General features: G+C 47.9%; 1 protein-coding gene across 1 annotated transcript in view; it reads left to right on the forward strand.

The window, feature by feature from the left end:
- Positions 1–23979, forward strand: part of DOC2B (double C2 domain beta) — a 131026-nt gene that overhangs the window by 37402 nt on the left and 69645 nt on the right. The window contains exons 3-4 of the mRNA XM_082201891.1: positions 19351–19425; positions 23841–23950. Coding sequence (XP_082058017.1) covers positions 19351–19425; positions 23841–23950 — 185 coding nt within the window. The remainder of the gene's footprint in view (positions 1–19350; positions 19426–23840; positions 23951–23979) is intronic.

Here is a 23979-nt window from a genome sequence, read left to right on the forward strand (position 1 = left end):
GGAGGGGGTGGGTGCCAGGCGTGCAGTGCGGAGAGAGAGTGAGGGACTATCTGGGGGAGGGACAGTGCAGCGGCCGCCCAGCGCAGCGCTGAGCACGGGAGAGAACCACACCAGACCAGCCCAGGCAGCAGCAAGAAGAAGCTGGCAGCGGCGGCAGGTTAGGGGTTAGGGGGCGCAAATTACTTGCCTTGCCCCAGGTTAGGGGGTGCAAATTACTTGCCTTGCCCCGGGTTAGGGTGCGCAAATTACTTGCCTTGCCCCGGGTTGGGGGCGCAAATTACTTGCCTTGCCCCGGGTGCTGACAACCCACGCTACGTCACTGCACACACACAAACCTTGTGGTTGGCATCCGTCTGTCTCAAGAGACAATGGAGTGTGCCTCCGGGGGTGAAGTCAAACAGCAATGGAGTGACCTCCACGAGGCGCAAGCCTGTGCAGTGTGTCTGGAGCTCCTGGGCTACCCAGATGACAAGAAACACACACACACACACACACACACACACCCCGGCTTCGCTGATGTGGCCCAAAGGGAAGCAGAGCACCAGCTTGGCTGCAGGAGCTGCTGGAAGGAGGCAAAGAAGGCACCATCCAACCATTTTAGGGACTCCACGCCAGATTACACAAAGCAAAATGGGCTCCGTAATTTGTGAAAGATGACTAGAGCAAGACACTATCTCGAATTACATCTGTAATCACTTCAAAACACAGTGGTGTTGAGCAGGGACTTTATTAGGGCAAAATATACTTTGAGACCGCAGGAAGTTTGGGCTAATCCAGCAACTCTCAAACTTTTGGGGGGTCCAGCACCCTCGGTTCCTTGGCCCAGTATACCTGAAGGAGCGTCTCCACCCCAATCGTTCAGCCCGGACACTGAGATCCAGCGCCAAGGGCCTTCTGGCGGTTCCCTCACTGCAAGAAGCAAAGCTACAGGGAACCAGGCAGAGGGCCTTCTCGGTGGTGGCGCCCGCCCTGTGGAACGCCCTCCCACCAGATGTCAAAGAGAACAACAACTATCTGACTTTTAGAAGACATCTGAAGGCAGCCCTCTTTAGGGAAGCTTTTAATGTTTAATAGGTTATTGTATTCTGATATTCCATTGGAAGCTGCCTAGAGTGGCTGGAGAAACCCAGCCAGATGGGCGGGGTATGAATAATAAATTATTATTATAATTTAAAGAGGATGAGGTGGGTAAAGGAGGTGGGAGAAAACCAAGGCAACCCAAACAGATTTGCTTTACTTGTTTGTGACCGACGCTGATTTAAAACTTTGCTGGGCCACTGGGACTGCGGGGTTTGTGTCCTTGGATGATCTTGTTCTGACTGGCAGCGTCTCAAGGGATGACCCCTGGCAATTTCTGATCAGGACATTTGTTTGATATATAATCACAGCCAGGCTTCCTCTGGGCTCTGATTGCCACCCCCATAAGTAAACCTGTCCCAATTTAGCTGGCAGAATCAGAACCAGGCAACCCCTCCAGAGACACTCTCCGAGAATTTGGGAAGGGCAGACAACCAGAACGATCAAAGAGCTTGGAGCTACATCCCAGTGAGGAAGGGTCAACCTGCTTTTTATGTGAGTAAGGAAGCATAGGATCATGGAGAGTAAAATTAGGGCCAGTGGGTGGGGAAAGGGGTTAGGGAGATTTTGCTCGCTCTACGTGACAGGGAAGCAAGGGGCCATTGCTCCAATAAAGGCTGAAGGGTAAGAGATTCAGAAGAGGGGAAAAGAAGAACTTCTGTTTGTAGCTCAGTGGTAGAGCATCTGTGCCCCAGGAAAGTTCACAATATTTGGGGTGTTTTAAATTAGGGAAGGGACACGGGTGGCGCTGTGGGTTAAACCACAGAGCCTAGGACTCAGAAGGTCGGCGGTTCGAATCCCTGCGACAGGGTGAGCTCCCATTGTTCAGTCCCTGCTCCTGCCAACCTAGCAGTTCGAAAGCACATCAAAGTAAAAGTAGATAAATAGGTACCGCTCCAGCAGGAAGGTAAACAGTGTTTCGGGCGCTGCTCTGGTTCACCAGAAGCGGCTTAGTCATGCTGGCCACATGACCCAGAAGCTGTCTGCAGACAAACGCCAGCTCCCTCGGCCAATAAAGCGAGATGAGCGCCGCAACCCCAGAGTTGGCCACGACTGGACCTAATGGTCAGGGGTCCCTTTACCTTTACTTTAAATTAGGGAAAAGTGAGAGGGGACCATGGAGATGTGTCGGATGATGGACAGTGTGGAAGAAGAAGATTGAGAGCATTGTTTTCGCCCTGCCTTTTGCAAGACTAGAACTCAGGGCCATCTGAAAGCTGAATGTTGGGAGAAATCGGGGCAGGCTACCAGTGGTTCTCAACCTGTGTGTCCCCAGATGTTGTTGGACTACAACTCCCATCATCCCTGAGCTCTGGCCTTGCTAGCTAGGGGTGATGGGAGTTGTAGTTCAACAACATCTGGGGACCCACAGGTTGAGAAAGGTGAAGAACGTCTTCGCATGGGGTGCAGTTAAACTGTGGAACTCACTCCCACAAGGTTTAGTGATGGCCACCAAAGCAAGATGGCTTTAAAAGAGGAATGGACCGGTCTGTGGAGGCTGTCTGTGGCTATTAACCATGATGGCTGCACTCTGTCTCCACCGTTAGAAGTCCTTATTTCTGAGGTCCTTATTTCGACATAGTGCTAGGAGAGCCCCCTTGCCTGAAATACCAGAGGGCTGCTGCCAGTCAGTGTAGACAATACTGAGCTTGATGGTGCACCAGTCTGACTCAGTATAAGACAGCTTTTTACATTCCCAACTACGTCACACAGCATCACATAGTTTAATAACTTTGGAACTCCCTGCCACAAGGTGTTGTAAGGACTGCTAACCAGGTTGACTTTAAAGGGGATTAAGGAAACTCATGTAGGGTGTAGCTATCCATGGCTACCAATTGCAAGGGCTGTATACTACCTCCAGGATCTGGAGATTGACAGTGGGAGGCAGCGGCTGCCCTCACGCCTTGCTTAATAGGTTTCCCGGAGGCATTTGATTGGTCACTTTGGGTAACAGTGCTACAGGTGCTATAGGTGGGTCTCCTATGACGTGCTATAGGTGGGTCTCCGTCCTCACCCCGAGGGGCTGCTTTTATGTTCCTGTGAAGGGAAGGAGGCGCAGGCCCAAGCAGACAGGCACTCAAGCAGGGAGGCAGCAAACAACCTCCTCTGCGATTTAGGACACTCTCAAGCTTTTCATCCCTTCATTTAGTTCTTTGTGGGCGTCTCGTACAGTGGCGTAGCGTGGGGGGTGCAGGGGGGGCCGGCCGCACAGCGCAACATCTGGGGGTTAGGGTTAGGGGGCGCAAATCCATGGGTTAGGGGGCGCAAATCCACGGGTTAGGGGGCGCAAATCCACAGGTTAGGGGGCGCAAATTACTTGCCTTGCCCCGGGTGCTGACAACCCACGCTACGCCACTGGTCTCGTGGATCTAGCTGGGCACAGTTTGGGGACTTGGCTGGTTTTAAGACTCAGTTGAAATGAAAATCTCAGGCCTGTCTGCTTCATTCTCTTTATATTCCCTCGCTGTCTCCAGATATGATTTCCTGCACAGCCATCTCTCCATCGCGGCTAATCTCTCTCTTTCCCCTGCTCCTCCCAGCCTTGAAAATAACCAGTCCGTCTTATCTTCCCACTATCAAAAGATGTATCGCTCATATCCCTTTTGATCCTCAGGAACCTTTTCCCTTGATGTATACAGGGAAGTTGGGTCGTTGTTTACCTCCCTCTGACAAAAGGGTGAATGCATCAAAGAAGAAATGGAAAGAGCAGCTTGTGTAGATGAGGGGGGGGGAATCCCTTTCTCCTCCTTTCCTGCCTCTGTAATCTGTGTTTGATGGATAATTCTGGGCAATCTGAGGTTTATATTTTTTTAATGTACATTTTACAGCTTTAGGGTTTTTTGTTTTTTAAAAAGAATGATAAGAGTGTGAGAAAATTGAGCAGAGCCTTGCTGGTCCAGACTGCCTATTCCATCATGCTGTCGCCCATCAGATCATTGAAGATGGGGGAAGCCTCACAGGATAAATCGTTCCCCATGAGGTGCTTTTGTTCAGGGGTGTTAAAGAAGTTGGCAACCCTTTTGCAGCAGCGGGGGAGGAGAAGGAGGGGAGAGAAAATAGGTGGGTTTGTGCTGGGCAGAAGCGTTTAATTGGGGGAGGAAGAATGGGGGGGTGCTATTTTCCCCACTTCTTACTGTTAATGGAGAAATCTGAGGGCTCCCTTGGACAAAAAACAAGGATACCAGCCAGGAATACCAGAGCAAAACAGCAGCCAGTCAGCTTGGTCTTTATTGAAGACTGTTGCGACAGAACTCCCACCTGCCACAAGGTGGAACAAGATGGAAGCCCCGAACAAAAGAGCCCCCAAACTGTTATTAGCTGCTAATCCCCATGTTACACCCCCCAAACTACATCACGGTTACATCATGGTTACATCATGAAAGGCGAGGTCTGGTGGCAGTAATCTGAGCATCCTGGACCCTGCCCCATGGTTCCCCTTGCCCTCCACCAAGCACCCATCAAGTGTCACAAAAGAGATATTTACATTTCCCTGTTTCCCAGCCAAGTTAACCACACCCTTTTGGCTTCATCTGGGTTTGTTATTTCTGGAATGGCTACCTGTCTGGCACTCAGGTATCAGGATGCCAGGAATTATCACTCAGGCAGAGGGGCTGCTGATTAGCTGAGCTCACATGTCTATATGAATTTCTGAAGTTTTCCCAGTGAGCCAGTACATAGATGCATTTATCAGTGAATTCTTACATTTGGTATCGTGCAGCAGAGGCCCTTTGAATAGATGGGAAGAAACTCTGATGAAGTGTTTTGTGGGGACAAATCACAAAAGTGATTGTGCTGATTTTGGTAGTGGGCTGCATGTGCATGATATCTGCTGGAGGGGCAACCCCCCCAACCTAATTCCTGCAACATTACAAACCCGGAAATGAGGACTAGTCCTGATCAGTCATTTAGAGTGCTTGCAGAGGGCTGTTTACTGTGGGGACAATGCGCCTCTTGCATATTAAACCCCTACTTTTAGTGTGCAGTCACAAACTCCATCAGGTGTGTGGGGGGGGGAACCTCAGTGCCCGGGGGCTCAATGTGGCCCTCCAGGTCACTCTACCTGGCCCTCAGAACTCCCACCAGGCCACACCCCTCACCAGCCCTGCTTTACATCCTCCTGGAGGGTTTCTGCAGGGCTGGAAGTGTATGCTTGAACTCTGATCACACTCCTTGCATCTCTGCGTGGGGGATGTTGTTCTTTAGTCGTTTAGTCGTGTCTGACTCTTCGTGACCCCCTGGATCAGAGCACGCCAGGCACTCCTGTCTTCCACTGCCTCCCACAGTTTGGTCAAACTCAGGCTGGTAGCTTCGAGAACACTGTCCCACCATCTCGTCCTCTGTCGTCCCCTTCTCCTTGTGCCCTCCATCTTTCCCAACATCAGGGTCTTTTCCAGGGAGTCTTCTCTTCTCATGAGGTGGCCAAAGTCTTGGAGCCTAAGCTTCAGGATCTGTCCTTCCAGTGAGCACTCAGGGCTGATTTCCTTCAGAATGGAGAGGTTTGATCTTCTTGCAGTCCATGGGACTCTCAAGAGTCTCCTCCAGCACCATAATTCAAAAGCATCAATTCTTTGGTGATCAGCCTTCTTTATGGTCCATCTCTCACTTCCATACATCACTACTGGGAAAACCATAGCTTTTACTATACGGACCTTGGTTGGCAAGGTGATGTCTCTACTTTTCAAAAAGTAGGGGTTTTAAAAGTACTTTTTAAAAACCATAGCTTTAACTATACTATAACCACCTTGTTGGCAAGGTGATGTCTCTGCGTGGGGGATAGAGAGGGGCAAAATTTAGTCCAAAGGGCAGAGGTAAAACCCGTGTAAGTTGCACCGCCCACTTTTGTCTCTGGCTCCTCCCCCTGCTTGCATGTGTGCCCCCCCCGACCCCCCCCAACGAAGGCTGCCCGCAAAGAAGAAAAGCGTTCTGCCTGCAGAGCTGTAGGGAGAAAAAGGCCCTGAATGATGTGTGATGGGGTTGTTTTTTCCCTGGCCTGTTTTATTTTTATTTTTTTCTTCTTCAAATATCTTCTTTCCTCTATTTTAATTGAAAGCAAAAATGTCATGGAGAATTGCATCTCTCTATAAGGCTGGGTCGTGCGCGCTGGTGGCTTTGGAGCCCCTTCTCTCTCTCTCGCCCCCCCCCCCCGCTCCTCCTGCCCTCCCCTGCTTTTCCATTTAGACCACATTGAGTGCTTTTTCCATTTGTTATCCCATTTGTCAAATAATAAAGGAAAGTGTAGCGTCGAATGAACCTATTAAAAACGGGCTGCGCGGGGGAGAGGGAGGCGGGCAGCGGAGCGGAAAGTGACAAAGGCGCAATCTCCCGCGGAACGCGGAAAGGGGGCTAATGAGGGAAGGGGGGCGGCTCGCTGGTCCAGCCACAGTCTTGGGGGGGCCTGTGCCAGGGCATCGGGGGGCGAAAGGGGCAGCCGAGGTCACCCCCCCTTCGCCTCCAAACGCGACTCTTAATTTGTTACAGTGGTGCCTCGAGTTACATACGCTTCAGGTTACATACGCTCAGGTTACAGACTCCGCTAACCCAGAAATAGTACCTCGGGTTAAGAACTTTGCTTCAGGATGAGAACAGAAATCGCGCCGCGGCGCCAGCCGGAGGCCCCATTAGCTAAAGTGGTGCTTCAGGTTAAGAACGAATTAAGTACTTAACCCGAGGTGCCACTGTATTTGTAAGCTTCTGGCTGGATGCACCATGAAGCTTTGGTCGAATCTTGAACTAGGGTTTCCATATTTCAAAAAGTAAAAACCAAGACACCCCAAAAGTTGTTGAACGTTTTTGGTTTTTTTTTAGGAAGACCCAGGGCTCTTTTCTTTAAAAAAATGTTTATGGGTACTCCCATTTTGACTCAAGAAAAATCACCATTTTATAATTCAAAGCGGGGGAAATAAATGCAGATTCACAAAATGTTTAGGGGTATGCGTCCCCCTAGAAAAAAAAGCACTGGGAAGATCCCCAAACTGTTAAGCTTTTTTTTTTAAAAAAAAAAGAAAGGTAAAGGACCCCCAAAATTTGTTGTTGTCCATGTCAATTCTGCCGTTGGAATCCTGGTAATGTCCAGACATATGGCAGCCCTACTTAAGCAGAGGATCAAGATTTGGGGGTGATTATTCTTATTTATTTATTTATTTATTTTCTTATTATTTATGGGATTTCTTTTATTTTGCCCAGCGCAACCCAAAGCAGCTTACAGCCAATGGGAACCAACCATTGTAGATATATTGCCAAAGGAATTGGTCTTGTATATGATCTTGGCAGCTGGAATAGTCATAGAACTGCAGGTTTTGAGGGGACCCCAAATATCATCTAGTCCAGCCCCCTGCGCCGCAGGAATATTTTGCCCAGTGTGGAATTCGAACCCACGACACTGAGATGAAGAGCCCTGTGCTCTTTCCAGCTCGATGGAAAACAGCTCTAAATCTTACTCTGGGCGCTCACTCTGGAACGTAGTCACAATGGAGAAAATCACATATAATTGGAGATTTCAACAGATGCTTTTTATATGATTTGCCATCCCTTTATTTCATATACAATGGAAGCATCAGTTTCAACACAACCTGGTGAATCACAAGCCTGGTGAATCTGGAGCGATAACTGATGATCTGACACCGTCAATAGTCTGTACTTGGACTTTGTTATTTTTCACCCATGTGCGACTGGACTCATTCAGTGTGCCTGTTAGATACAGTCAGCCCACAACTTAGTGCGGGGGTTAGATTCCGAAGATTGTACCCAAATCAGGTACAGTGGTACCTCGGGTTAAGTCCTTAATTTGTTCCGGAGGTCTGTTCTTAACCCGAAACTGTTCTTAACCTGAAGCACCACTTTAGCTAATGGGGCCTCCTGCTGCCGCCGCGCCGCCGGAGCACGATTTCTGTTCTCATCCTGAAGCAAAGTTCTTAACCCGAGGTACTATTTCTGGGTTAGCAGGGTCTGTAACCTGAAGCGTATGTAACCCGAGGTACCACTGTATAGTCAAAACACATTGGATGGAGCTGCAGCCGAGATTGCCAAAGCCCTTTCTCCTGGACGCCAACCCCTTCCCCACCCACTTTTAAATAAATAAAAAAAAATATTTTGCCAGACACTTAAATCTGAACACGCACAAGTTAAATACACGCATGTTGTGGGCCTACTGTAATTGTTATAGTCTTTTTAAATTTCATCTGTTGCTATGTGTTCTCTCTGTGTTGTATATTTTAGAAAATGAAATTTTTAAAAAACTTCACCCCTCCCAAAAAGTTTTTTTGGGGGGAGAACCACATCTATTGAATTTCAACCTGTTTCAGAGCTGTTGGAATGAAGCCAGGCAGAACCTTGCTGCCTTTGTAACTGCTAATATTGCCCCCAGTTTTTTGGGGAGGCCTCCTGCTTCCCAGTGCTAATCCCATTCAGAGTAGACCCATTGAAGCCATAGAATTACAGAATTGTCGAGTTTGAAGGGACCCCAAGGGGTCATCTATCCCAACCCCCCCAACGCAGGAATATTTCACCCAACTCGGGGCTCGAACCCGCGACACGGAGATTAAGACTCTCACGCTCTACCGACTGAGCTATGAAAATCTACTCAGGTTCATTACCTTGCCTTCTCTGACTTAGATGGATTTTAATAGTGCTGTACTGTTTTTATCATCTACATTTTAATAGATTCGTTCTTTGAATTGCTTTAATTCTATTAGAGTTCCATGACTTTTCAATGTTAGCTTTTTGTATTTTATCTGTGTTGCTTCAATTTGTGTAAACCGCCTTGAGCCCCAGTCTGGGGGAAAGGCGGAATGAATAATAATAATAATAATAATGTCCCCAAGAATCTGATTTGTCTGCGTTTTATGTTCAGAATGTTGAGCCCATCCTTAACCCTTTGCCACCCACCCTGCTCAGAGGAACTGTCTCCATTTCATTCTTCACACGTTTCTTTTCTGTTTTCTCTGTTTCCCCCTCCCTTCCTCGTGGTTATTTCCTCCCCGCTTCCTTTCTCCATTCTGCCACACTTCCATTTCGTTGTCTCTCGGCCTGGGGGAAACCAGGTACCGAAGGCTGAGTACCGAAAGGTAAGGCCTGGCTTAGCCACTTGGCTTGTTATTGCACCCTGCGAGACCTGGGCTGGCCCATCTCACACCGCAGCATGAAATCTAGCTGCTCAAGGTGCTTCAAAGAGAATGGGGTGGGTGCGGGAGGCGCTTTGGCTACCGCTTCATAGCTGCCAGTCGCTGTGTCCGGATATTGCTCCCAGGTGCCGCCTACCTCCCAATTTTGGGGGGATTTGCAGGTCGCAGGCTCGCCAATTTGCTGCTCCAGAGTTGTTGGCACGCACCACCTAAGCTCATTGCTAGCGGGAGTCACGGTTTCGTATTTCTTATGCACCCCATTGCCACAGCTTACTCTCTCCGGGTTCTAGCCAGTGTTCTTCCTATTCAGAGTAGACCCATTGAAATGAATGGCCCTGGATGATTTAGGCTTGCATTGCTGCATGCATCCCAATCTCCAAGCTGCGAGAGATTCCTGCGGTTCTGGCACTCCCCAAAGCTTGGTTTCCTGGGAATTAAGATCTGTGGGGATTGCGGTGTCTTTAGGATATATGGTTTTATTTACACATCTGTACCACCTGAGCTTGCGGCATTGACATCGCAAGAGATCTTGTCTCTTAGGGTTCCAGGGACACCCCAAACTCAGCTTTAGGTCCAGCACAGAGCAAGACATTCCCACCTTCCAGCACCAACACACACACACACACACACACACACTCACAAACACACACACAAACAAACAAACAAACAAACACGGCCTATTATTCTCCATTCTAGGAGAATGGCGGTTTGGAAAACACCCATCCATTTGTCTCCATGGCAACAGAACAACCTCTTTAGACATGTAAATGGTGGTACTTAACTGGCCAGCTAAGGCCATCATCTCACAAAGGAACTTGGCTGACCTGTTCAGTGGCCTCTTCTACTTGATTCTAAACATCACATACATAGGATCACAAGCCTCGAAGAGACCCACAGATATCATCCAGACTGACCCTCCAAACCTATAACAATTCATTTCAGTGTTCTACTCTGAGTAGAACTTAGTTGGAGACAGGGTTTTTGCTTCCTTTTTTGGTCTTGCTGTCTGCCCCTGCCAGCAGTCTAGCCTCTGCATTGTGCACTAACTGGAGCTTCCAAGCGCAGTCTGAGCAAGAGCACATTGCAGTAACCCAGCCTCAAAGTTCATATCCACCACAGAGCTTGTGGTGGTGAACCTGGATCTCTATCCCTCTTTTAAGTCCCCACAGCGACCCTGTGGGGTGGACTAGGCTGAGAAAGGAAGACCGGCTCATGGTCACTCGGTGGGCCTCAAGGGATTTGATTTGGTTTTCCGCACCTAGTCTGAGACTCTAACCATTGTACCATCCTGCTCCGGAACGATCGTGTGAAAATAATGATAAGCCAGTGTGGTGCAGTGGTTAGAGTGTCAGACTAGGAGCTTGGAAGTCCAGGGTTCAAATCACTGCTCAGCCACGAAGCTCAGTGGGTGACCTTGGGCAACTCACTGTCTCTTAGCCTAACCCACCAGAATAACGGGAGCGTCCCGACCAGAAAGAGACAAGGGATTTGAAACCAAGAATGGCTTTCTCAGGTCATCTGTGCAAACTTGGGGAAACGGCCCCACTGCTCTCTGCTGGTCTAGGAGCCCCTGGAAATGTGTGGTCACCCCTTTCTCTGGACCACGGACTCTGCTCTCACAACCACCTCTCTCGCTTTGTGGTGTTACTGTGGGAAGCGTTGTCATGCATTCGTTTAGGAAAGGCATGGCCAAACTCGGCACTCCAGATGTTTGGGGACTACAATTCCCATCATCCCTGACTGCTGGTCCTGTTAGCTAGGGATGATGGGAGTTGTAGTCCCCAAACATCTGGCGGGCCAAGTTTGGCCATGCCTGGTTTAGGACAAAGGCAGCCCAGATATGATCACTGTAGCCACTGTGTGTTGCAAAACAGTCCGTTTGTCTGTCACAAAATGTGCACTGCCGTTTTGCAGAGTAACAGTGAGTAAAGGAGGCAGGGCTCTGCTCCCAAGGTGCACACAATCTGAATTTTGACAGTTGTTCTCCTTCCTCCCACCCCACCCCACCCACAAAAAAACCAGAGGGCAAAAAAGCAGGTAAGTGACTATGAGTAGTTGAAGTCCTAACCCCCACCTGGCAATAAGCTCCATTGAATTCAATGGGGCTTACTTCTGACTAGACATAGAATCACAGCCTAATCCAACCAAGCTTAGACCACTGAGCTGCTTTTATCCCATGCTTCTTGGCTATTTTTTAAAAATTTTGTTTTAATGAAGAAATGTCTTATTGTTTGTTTGTTTACTGTTGCGTTTTAAATGTGCAAACAACCGTGATTTGTTATGGATGGTGTGTGTGTCTTAAGATAAACACAATGCATTTTTTAAATACTTGAGGGTACTAACAGCAGGTGCTGTGATCAGTTAGTGGATTACTTTGGTTTTGCTTCAGTTGAGAGGTGGGGGCGGAGAGGGTTAAGTCAAAGACTGCATGGAAGGGAAGGGGTGGGGTGAATTTGAAAGATGAAGGTCTCTCTCTCTCTCTCTCTCTCTCTCTCTCTCTCTCTCGGCTTTTGGGTATGGCTCCATAGCCAAAAGGGACACGGGTGGTGCTGTGGGTTAAACCACAGAGCCTAGGACTTGCCGATCAGAAGGTCGGCGGTTCGAATCCCCGCGACGGGGTGAGCTCCCCTTGCTCGGTCCCTGCTCCTGCCAACCTAGCAGTTCGAAAGCACATCAAAGTGCAAGTAGATAAATAGGTACCACTCTGGTGGGAAGGTAAACTGCATTTCTGTGCGCTGCTCTGGTTCGCCAGAAGCGGCTTAGTCATGCTGGCCGCATGACCCGGAAGCTGTACGCCGGCTCCCTCAGCCAATAAAGCGAGATGAGCGCCGCAACCCCAGAGTCGGCCACAACTGGACCTAATGGTCAGGGGTCCCTTTACCTTTACCTTACCATAGCCAAAACTGCATGCTTTTCATGGATGCTGGAGGTCACCTAATGTTCCTGGAAATTAAGCTGGCAACAGATTTTAGTCAGGGGTCTTTCGCAGCCCACCTGGGAGATGTTAAAGATGAAACCTGGGACTTTCTGCAAATCAGATGCTCTGCCAATAAGCTGCCAATTTGCCTCTATTGTGGGGATGTTTCAAATGGCCACCCCCCACTCTCTCTCTTGCCCCATCTTTGGGCTGGCCAGTTGTGTGGGGGTTTTGTCTGCCTGTGTTTTTTTCAAGGACATTGACAGGACTATGCTAGAGACTTCTTCTCTGTGTGTTAATTTGTGCAGAATCCAGACAGATCATCTAGCACAGGGCAAATCCTTGGGGCTGTAGTGCCTGTTCTGGAGGCTGACATTTTAAAAGCCTTCAGTATTTCAAGAGAGCCTGGGAACTTTCCCCCCATTCTTAAAAAATAAAAATGAGCTCAGCTTTTCATTCTCCTTTTGATCTTCCCTCCAATCATTTTAATCTCTGGCTGTCTAACACTGATTTAGAAATCCCACCTGCATTCTGAAGCCACCCAAATCCACTGAGATCCTTTTCATTGTGCATTTGGGACGATTTGTGATCACAATGTTATCAGGGCAGTTAGACACAGTCTCACTTCCAATACTATCCCAGCCTGCAAAAGTTTGGGATGGACAGACTGCTTTGTTTCCGATCGGCTTATGCCCCGTAAAGCCCCCTGTGACTTTCCATATCATAAATGTTATACCTTGGCTTGTGTCAAACCAAATTCTGTTCAGAGTTAGGCCCATTTGAGTGAACGGAGCCAAGTTACTCATGCCCATTCATTTCAATGGGGCTGCTCTGAAAGTTGCTACATATAAATCCATTATACTTTGGGGGAAATGGCTTGCAAAAAGATGCACCTATTAGCAGAAACATGCCCTAAAATGCTAATGCATTTTCGTGAGGACTAGAATAGGGGTGAATTTTAGGGTGAATTTTGAAATATACTCAGAGTCGAGAGTGTATTTCATGCTCTTTATTCAGCTCATAGTGGTGAGGAGGAATGAAAGTTTCCCCAAAGTATCTGCATTATATACATTATTTACACAATGGGCTGCACGTGATTGGCTAATTCCAGAATTCTCCTCTAGGCCAATCAGGTTGTGGAGTCACTTCCATCTGGAGCTGGATTGGGTGGTGCCTGCAGACCAATCATACTGCTGCATTGTTCTAGGACCAATCAGACTGCTGCATTTTGGATCCTATTCAACTGAGTACATAACAAATTTCATTGGGAATTTGCATTTTAGGGCAAATTTCTACTAATAGGTGCTTCTTCTTTTTTGCAAAGCAATTTCCCCTAATATAATCTGCTTTCATTATTTATATTATATAGATATGGATAGAGATATAGATGTAGATATAGATAATTTCTTACATTAACAGCCTGCTTTTTCCCTCCAAGAAGTTCAAGATGGTGTGCATAGTTCCCCCCCTCCCCATTTTATCTCCACAACAACCCTCTCCGGTAGGCGAGGCTGAGAGAGGCAGTAACTGGCCCAAGATCAGCCAGTGAGCTTCATGGCTGAGTGAAGGATTTGAACCCAGGTCTCAGTCCAGCACTCTAATAACTGCTCCACACAGCCACCAATTAACACACACTTTACCCCAGTGAAGTCTCCCAATGACTCTCAGAACCCCTTGACAAACTACAGTTCCCAGGATTATTGGGGGGGGGGAGCTGGAGCAGGGGGTGTTTTTTAAAGTGGCACATTCTGTTTCTGAATGCATAGTGCTGGTGCAGCCTTCGCCTCTTTCATGCTATAATTAAAGTAGGGGGCCTCTCAATGGCTCCGTCAGGTGGCCAGAAATGACATCAGGGGGACACACATGCACACACACACACACACACACAAAGAAACAACACCGTCAATCCATTTACCCCTCCCACGTCATTTCAGAAAGGCCCGTTATGGCTTCCTTAGAAGGTAATTCAATTGCAGCAAAATCAAATTGCTACGCAGGGTCTATTTCACGGTTGTTTTCTGGGAGGGAGAAAGAGGCGGCTTTTATGAGCATCTACACACACACACACACACACACACACACACACACAATCACATTGCAGACTCTCAGGTTGTGCAATCAAGCAAAAAGCTCTGCTGAGCTAGTGAAGCCTAGGAAAAGAGAGAGAGAGAATGAGAATTTTTTTTCTGACATAGCCAACCATTTTCAGAGAGTCAAAAGGCCAAAAGAATGGGAGGGGATGCCTTCTTGCCCTGTTGTTGTTTAGTCGTTTAGTCGTGTCCGACTCTTGGTGACCCCCCGGACCAGAGCACTCCAGGCACTCCTGTCTTCCACTGCCTCCCGCAGTTTGGTAGCTTCGAGAACACTGTCCAACCATCTCGTCCTCTGTCGTCCCCTTCTCCTTGGGCCCTCCATCTTTCCCAACATCAGGGTCTTTTCCAGGGAGTCTACTCTTCTCACGAGGTGGCCAAAGTATTGGAGCCTCAGCTTCAGGATCTGTCCTTCCAGTGAGCACTCAGGGCCGATTTCCTTCAGAATGGAGAAGTTTGCTCTTCTTGCAGTCCATGGGACTCTCAAGAGTCTCCTCCAGCACCAGAATTCAAAAGCATCAATTCTTCAGCGATCAGCCTTCTTTATGGTCCAGCTCTCACTTCCATACATCACTACTGGGAAAACCATAGCTTTTACTATACCGACCTTTGTTGGCAAGGTGATGTCTCTGCTTTTTAAGATGCTGTCTAGGTTTGTCATTGCTTTTGTCCCAAGAAGCAGGCGTCTTTTAATTTCGTGGCTGCTGTCACCATCTGCAGTGATTATGGAGCCCATGTTCTTGCCCTATCATGGGCCATATTTCCTTGTGATCATCTGTTAGGGCAGCTCAGAGGGGAAAATGGCCGAGGGCGCCCATTCAAGTCTCTTTCTTGGCCACTCTCTTTTCTCTCTCTCGTTCTCAAGCTGCCACCTCTTCTTTCTCCTCCCCTCCTTCCCAGCCACATGCAATTAGGCCAGAGGACTGAATGAATTCAGGCCTTCGGGCCACAGGTTCACCTGCCGTAATGGCGGATATCCATTGGCAAATGAGACTGCAACAAAGTGTTGCAGCGTGCAGAGCTCCTCTTTACTGCTCCGTTCCGTCCAGCCATGCTCTCTTCCAAAGTACTTCCCCTTCCTTCAGTCACCATTGTGTAGGCCAGGGGTCAGCAAACTTTATCAGCAGGGGGCCGGTCCACCATCCCGGGGGGGGGGGGGCAGACTAGATTTTGTAGGTGGGGGGGGGAGAACAAATTCCTATCCCCCAGAAATAACCCGGAGATGCATTTTAAATAAAAGGACACATTCTACTCATGTGAAAAACAGGCTGATTCCCGGACTGTCTGCAGACCGGATTGAGAAGGCAATTGGGCCGGATCCAACCCCATGGTGTAGGCACTGCACATACTCTGTTTTTTTGAGGAAGCTTCTAGACATCTCGACCTCACCACCGCCAATTCTTATCTACCCTTTCATGGAGGGATATTGGCGAAAGGACAGTTTAAGAAGGATATCGACAAGCTGGAAAATGTGCAGAAGAGGGAAACCAGGATGATCAAGGGTCTGGAAGCCAAGCCTGATGAGGAACGGTTGAGGAAGCTGGTTATGTTTAGCCTGGAAAGGAGGAGATATGAGAGCCATCTTCAAATATCTAGAGAGCTGCCACATGGAATAATAATAAAATAAAATTGTATTTATACCCCGCCCTTCCCGGTTCAAAAACAGGGCTCAGGGCGGCTAACAACAAATTTAAAACACTTAATTATAAAAGCAGCATAAAATACAGTATAAAAACATGAATAACAATAAAATTCAATTTAGGGGAAATAAGCATTAGATAATCCCCAGGGCTAGCTGGCTGAATTGGTCCTATTTGGGCCAGCGAGGAGGCCAGGGGAGAATTAGCTGTGGGGTCTCAGAGCAGGTGATCTTCATAAAAGGGGAGGGGGAGGGAAGAGAAGGGAAATAAAAGATCAGGCTGAATTCGAATTAAAGGCCAGGCGGAATAGCTCTGTCTTACAGGCCCGACGGAAGGAGGTTAAATCCTGAAGGGCCCCAGTCTCATGGGACAGAGCATTCCACCAGGTCGGAGCCATCACTGCAAAGGCCTTGGCCCTGGTGGAGGATAGTCTGACTTCCTTAGGGCCCGGGACCTCTAAGCTATGGTTATTCATGGACCTTAAGGTCCTCTGCGGGGCAGACCAGGAGAGGCAGTCCTGTAGATATGAGGACCCTAAGCCACAAAGAAGATGGAGCAAGCTTGTTTTCTCCTGCTCTGGAGGGTTGGACTTGAACTAATGGATTCAAACAACAAGAAAGGAGATCCTGACTGAACATCAGGAAGAACTTTCTGACAGGGTGGAATGGATTCCCTCAGGAGGTGATAAGACTCTCCTTCCTTGGAAGCTTTTAAGCAGAATAATAATAATAATAATAATAATAATAATAATAATAATAATATAAGTGGTACTGGTAAAGAGATGCTTAAGAAAATGTAAATAGGGATTGATAATTGGAAATGCATATTTATAATAATAGGTTAATATATGGAGTAAGGATAAATGTTAAGAGGGTAAGGATTTGCTGAATTTAATATTTGAATTGGAATACAAAATGGGAGGTGTGAGGAGGTCAAGAAACTAGTGAAGAAAATATAAGATTTTAAAATATTAATTTACTTTTTGTTTTTAGCATTGAACTTTGGTGTTTTTCTTTGTCTTTATTCTTTATTTTTCTTTTCTTTCTTCTATCAACTGTTTCTTTATTGTGTATTTTTTACTTGTTTTGTTTTTGTAGTTTAAATGTTGGAATTGGTTTTTATTGTCTGTGAAACATTAATAAATATCATTTTAATAATAATAATAATAATAACAACAACAACAACAACAACAACAACAATTTCTTTATACCCTGCCCATCTGGCTGGGTCCCCCCAGCCACTCTGGGCAGCTTCCAACAAAAAACTAAAATACAATAACCTATTAAACATTAAACGCTTCCCTAAACAGGGCTGCCTTCAGATGTCTTCTAAAAGTTTGGTAGTTATTTTTCTCTTTGACATCTGGTGGGAGGGCGTTCCACAGGGTGGGTGCCACTACCGAGAAGGTCCTGTGAAGTTAGACAGCCCTCTGCCATGGATGCTTTAGTTGAGATTCCTGCATTTCAAGGGGTTGGACTAGATGACCCCCAGGTTGCCTTCCATCTCTGCAATGCTGTGATTCTGTGATTCCTCTTCCACCCCTTGAATCCAACGCAACACCCCTGGCTTTTGTTATTCCGCTGCCTCTGCTTAATCAGGTACACCCGCCCCTTCACAGGATCCTGCAGTCGTGTGGCAACAAAAGGAGCATGTTTGCACATAAGCAATTATCAAAAATGCCAGAGCCCCGTAATTTGGTACCTCGAGAAACCGCTCAGTTACTTAAGCTGAGAATTAATTGTGAGTTGGAAGGAACCTAGAATTAGCTGCCAGAACAACAGCAAGGCTGTAATTAATTATCTAGGTGGTTTATTGGATTCTACCCAGAATCGTGGCTTTGGAGAACAGTGATGGATCGCAGGTTTCCATCCACAACTGGGAGAACCCAGGATGCCCTTTCCAGGCTTCTTTGAAATGTGGCTGCTTTGCTCATCCTTCTGCAGCTCTCGGTAACCTTGGCCTGACTTGGAAGGAAGCGACTCGCGAGTAGAGCGTCTGCTTTGCGTGCAGACGGTCCCAGGTTTAAGCTCTTGATTTCTCCAGGCGGGGCTTGGACTGCCCATCGCCAGACACCCTGGAGCAAACTTTTTCAGCAGGAGGCCGGTCCACTGTCCCTCAGACCTTGTGGGGGGCCGGACGATATTTTGGGAAAAAAATATGAACGAATTCCTATGCCCCCAAAATACAGTGGTACCTCTGGACGTGAACGGGATCCGTTCCAGAGCACCGTTCGCATCCTGCGTAGAACGTAAGACGCGACTGCGCATCTGCGCATGCGTGGGTCGCGTTTTGCCGCTTCCGCGCATGCGCGTGATGTCATTCTGAGTGTTTGCGCATGCGCGAGCACCGAAACCCGGAAGTAATGCACTCCGTTACTTCCGGGTCGCCGCGGAGCGTAACTTGAAAACGCTCAACCTGAAGCACATTTAACCTGAGGTATGACTGTAACCCAGAGATGCATTTTAAATAAAAGCACATATTCTACTCCTGTAAAAACACCAGGCAGGCCCCACAAATAATCCAGAGATGCATTTTAAATAAAAGGACACATTCTACTCATGTAAAAATACGCTGATTCCCGGACTGTCTGCGGGCCGGATTGAGAAGGCGATTGGGCCGGATCCGGCCCCCGGGCCTTAATTTGCCTACCTACACCCTGAAGAGGGACGCGGGTGGCGCTGTGGGCTAAAGCCTCAACGCCTAGGGCTTGCCGATCGAAAGGTCGGCGGTTCGAATCCCCGCGGCGGGGTGCGCTCCCGCTGTTCGGTCCCAGCGCCTGCCCACCTAGCAGTTCGAAAGCACCCCCGGGGGCAAGTAGATAAATAGGTACCGCTTACCAGCGGGAAGGTAAACGGCGTTCCGTGTGCGGCTCTGGCTCGCCAGAGCAGCGATGTCACGCTGGCCACGTGACCCGGAAGTGTCCCCGGACAGCGCTGGCCCCCCGGCCAATAAATGTGAGATGGGCGCACAAACCCCACAGTCTGTCAAGACTGGCCCGTTCGGGCAGGGGTACCTTTACCTTTACCTTTACACCCTGAAGAGTCACTGCCAGTCAGTGTAGACATTGGATAGACTAATGGTCTGGCTTGGTACATGCCAAGTTAAGTCGTTTTATTGCAGTCGATGACCAGTATCGAAACAAAGCACCCATTACAAAATGTAAAAGCTCAAGGCAGAATAAAATAATTTATATTAAAAAAACCACATATACATGAAAGAGCAGTTCTGGGTGGACATTTATCTGTCTGAAAGGAAACCCTTCTGGCCTAGGAGTGTCAATGTGTTATACTAATCCTGGGTGCTAATCACTGGATGTCGTATTTTAATAGACGCTGCACAAAATTTGGCCACCCGTTGTGTTATTCCGGGATTGTTGTCTAGGAGCAGCAGAGTGGCAAGAAACCAAAGTGAGGGGAAGCGTGTTTATTATTTTTTATTTATTTGCAGGAATTCCCCCTTTATAACCTGACGTTCTCTCTCCCTTCTCTCTCTGTATCTTTTTAAAGGGACTGAAGCCCATGGATCACAATGGACTCTCGGACCCATACGTGAAACTACACCTGCTTCCTGGAGCCAGCAAAGTAGGGCACGGCCCCCTTTTTATCTGGGGTGGGGGGCATCTCCGATGTGGCCTCTGTGGGCATTGCAGCATTCTCATCTCACAAACACCCCCCCCCGGTGCCCACTCAATTTTTAATTAAAATAAAATAAGATGGGGAAGTTGAGGGGGCTTACCTGCTTTTGGGAAGGACTGCCTGGTGCGTGTGGGGTTTTTTTTTGGGGTGGTGGTGGTTCTATCTGTGAATGTACAAGGCATTTTGCCTCTTAATTTGGGGATGGGGGGTGTTCCAAGAACCTCCACCTTTTCTTCTGGAAAATGGGTATATTTGTGGTGCTCTCGACACCTTCTTAGTTTTCCAAATGTACATGAAGTTTTGGGAGTGGGGTCGCTTTTTGCAGGAACACACTGGGGGAGTGAGGAGCCCCCCCCCAATGGAGCAGGTCTCTCTAGGAGTGGCTGGAAAGGCGCCGCAAGCCACTGGAAAGTTGTGAGGCTCTCTCTGGCCTGCAGTCTTAACTAGGGTCCAATAACTATGAAAACAATAAAGGTAAAGGTAAAGGGACCCCTGACCATTAGGTCCAGTCGTGGCCGACTCTGGGGTTGCGGCGCTCATCTCACTTTATTGGCCGAGGGAGCCGGCGTACAGCTTCCAGGTCATGTGGCCAGCATGACAAAGCCACTTCTGGCGAACCAGAGCAGCGCATGGAAATGCCGTTTACCTTCCCGCCAGAGCGGTACCTATTTATCTACTTGCACTTTGACGTGCTTTCGAACTGCTAGGTTGGCAGGAGCAGGGACCGAGCAACGGGTCCTCACCCCGTCACGGGGATTCGAACCGCCAACCTTCTGATCTGCAAGTCCTAGGCTCTGTGGTTTAACCCACAGCTCCACCCGCGTCCCAATTAAAACAATAGTTTTACTATATTTCATAGGAAGTGCTTCATAGGAAGTGATTCATCAATGAAATGGTTGTTGTTCATACTAATAATTACCGGTATATCCAACTGCATTCTAATCTGAGTAGACCCACACACCACACGCCCGCCGGGATTACTAGACCCAAGTTAAGTTGTGCCCACCAATTTCTCTGGGTCTCCTCTGTGGAACGGTGGTCCGAAAGCTAAACAGACAAGTATTGATTTTCAGGGGCTTCCAAGCAGATGGGATATGCGTGTGTTTGTGTGCCTGAGATGCTAATCTCTTCCCACCTCCCTCGATTCTTAGAAAACGTGGCGGATTTTTCAGGTCACATTGCGAAGAAGCCAGGGAGCCCCAGTGCTTTGCAAGCTAATTGATAAATGATTGTGGAATTACGTTTGGGGGAGGGCGCTGTCAAGGTCGAGGCATGGAGAGGAATGAAAAACTATAAATAACCCTGGTGGAGTGAAGGGGGAAGCAGGGCAGCGGGGTGGGGGTGGGGAGACAGTCTGCGTACGACGGGAGTCGCCAATTTAGCTCCCTCCAGATGTTGCTGGACTCTAATTCCCAGCAGCCAGCGTTGGTCAGGGATGCTGAGAGTTCCTATCCAGAAACATCTGGAAGGCCAGAGGTTCCCCACCCCTGATTAAAAGATCCCAACCCAACCCAGCCTTTCTTCCACCAGATGCTCTCCAGATGTTGTAGGACTCCAATTCCCATCATCCATGCATGGATGATGGGAGTTAGAGTCCAGTAGCTATTGACAAACCTAGACATCATCTTAAAAAGCAGAGACATCACCTTGCCAACAAAGGTCCGTATAGTTAAAGCTATGGTTTTCCCAGTAGTGATGTATAGAAGTGAGAGCTGGACCATAAAGAAGGCTGAAGAATGGATGCTTTTGAATTCTGGTGCTGGAGGAGACTCTTGAGAGTCCCATGGACTGCAAGAAGATCAAACCTCTCCATTCTGAAGCAAATCAGCCCTGAGTGCTCACTGGAAGGACAGATCCTGAAGCTGAGGCTCCAATACTTTGGCCACCTCATGAGAAGAGAAGACTCCCTGGAAAAGACCCTGATGTTGGGAAAGATGGAGGGCACAAGGAGAAGGGGACGACAGAGGACGAGATGGTGGGACAGTGTTCTCGAAGCTACCAGCATGAGCTTGACCAAACTGCAGGAGGCAGTGGAAGACAGGAGTGCCTGGCGTGCTCTGGTCCAGGGGGTCACGAAGAGTCGGACACAACTAAACGACTAAACAACAACAGCTATGCTCTGCCTGCATAGTTGGCGGCAGCAATGCTCCTGAATGCCCGTTGCTGGACACCACAGGAGGGAAGAGTAATCTTCTTCTTCAACCCTGATTGCAGGTTTCCCACAGGCAGTAAGTTGGCCATTGTGAGAAGAGGGTTCTGGACGAGATGAGCCATTGGACTGATCCAACAAGCTCTTCTTCATGTGCTTAGGTTCTTAACTTGGATGGTTTTAAAAGAGGATTACCTGGGACTGCCTGCCATTCCTCATGCTGTAGCTGACATGGCCACCTACTGGTGGCCGTGTGAACTGCAGAGCCTGATGACACGTTACATTTCTATTTATATAGGGAGAAATGTACTTGAAAATATGTGCAGATCTTCATCCGTCCCGACTGTAGCCTTGAACCACATGTCGCCCGTGACTTTAGGAAGCTCCTTGACAGAGGAAGCTATCCTTCCTTGTAACAAGAGCGGCATCTTTTATTGCTCCTGCTATTAACTTGACATGCTAAATGCCCCCCAGTTTCCTCACTAATGCAGCCCTCTCCAAGTAAAGATGATAAATGTAAGCCGCTGCCGAAAAATGTTCAGTGGACAAGTTCTTATACATCGATTTCATCAGAGCTCGTTACCTTGAAAAGTGGCCCGGTCGGGGAGAATGAACTGTCTCGCTTTACATCCAATTAGAGTGGAAATTGGATCTCTGTCCGGTTGTCCTCCTGATGCGGCAAATTAATGGGGAAGCCCTACCTGGAGGAGGGACCCGTGGGCCGGTTCCCCTACCGCTTGCCCCTCCTTGCAAAATGATGCATTCATCTCCACTCTTGATGGAAGCTGACCTGTCTCAGGGCGGAAGGATCGGAATTAAATAAATTCTGTTGGGAGCTATCTGTCAGGATTCAGGGCCTGAAAGGGGAAGAAGAAGACGGATGAGGTACAGGGGAGAGGGAGAGATTGAAAATGCGACTTGACTCAGAATCAATGACCGCTTCTCCCCTCGGGTTGTGCTTTGATGGCAAAGGGAGACTTCCTGGTGGATGAGGAAGGTTACCAGCTACCAAAGGACTTTTCATTTCTGTTTTAAGTAAATGAGCTGTTGGCGGGGATTGTTGTAGTTACATCAGGGCTGGGGAGACATTTCTGCAGCTCATAGAAGCCAAGGAGGTATGTGCACAGGGGCAGTTGAATAGATTCAGCCCCAGCTTCCATCTGTTGCAGTTGTGCGTAGAATTGTAGCGCCAGTCAATGAAGCATATGCTTCGTTTTAGTCCATTTTAATTGTGATTCACATTTCTACCCTACTTTTCCTCCAATGAGCTCAGTGCAGCCTACCGTCTGCATTTCAGTGGGAGGGAAGTGTCAACAACAACACAGAAAATAACGTAATTATTTAGGTAACATTCACAGACTTTTAAAAGTGAATATCACTCCTGTTTCCTTCTATAATTTCCACTCCTGACCACAAACACACTTGTGAATTGCAAGGATTTCCGCTCCTATCTCCATCTCTGATGGAACTGTCCAACATTTCCTGTTTCCCTTTCCAGCGCCATCGCTCAACATCCCTAATCTCTATAAACCTTGCATAGAACACAGACTGGCAATATTTAATCAAGTAAAGGGGGAAAGCAATAAAACATCAGCCTCATTAAGAAACAATCCTTCGCGGCTTCTCAATCATGTCTCAATAAAAGCTTGCATTTTTATTTTTTTATTTTAAAAATGGACCAAATTTGCCAAGGCAGCCATTTCTCTTTATGGTAGTGAGAAATCATTATGCCAAGAACTAAGGGTATTTTAAAGGCCTGCCAACTGCAATATATTCTCATCACTTATAGTCTCTCTCTTCCCTGAGACTTGGTGGAATTGCCCTTAGCTGGCTCCTGAGTCCTGCAAGGACTTTAGTTTGTCTGCCTTCCTGAAGTCTGCCCTGCCACGCAGCCACAGCTCTTCCTTTAAAAATAAAGCAAGGTACTGGTCCTCAAATTTCTGAATGACTTCATTGTCTACAACTTTATTAACATCTATCTACAACTCTACTAGCACCTCTCGGTATTGTGAATATTACCAAATTTACCTTTTGTTGGTATCTTCATGAACTTATCTAACAGACTGAGTTAAGCATTTGAAAAATCTATTGAAACCAGACATTATAAGTTCATTTTAGGCTGGGTAGTTCGCAAGTCTTTGTATCGCATTTTTCTAACAATCCAGCACAAGGCATATTCACACCCTTTGTTATCTCCTCTCGTTTCCTGCAGGCGAATAAGCTGCGGACCAAAACATTGCGGAACACCTTGAATCCGACTTGGAACGAAACCCTGACGTACTACGGGATCACCGACGAGGACATGATCCGCAAAACGCTCAGGTGAGTGGAACCCCCAGGGCACCATCGCC

The sequence above is a fragment of the Podarcis vaucheri genome (genome assembly GCF_965113315.1).
Source record: "Podarcis vaucheri genome assembly, chromosome: 15".
Classification (NCBI taxonomy): Eukaryota; Metazoa; Chordata; class Lepidosauria; order Squamata; family Lacertidae; genus Podarcis; species Podarcis vaucheri.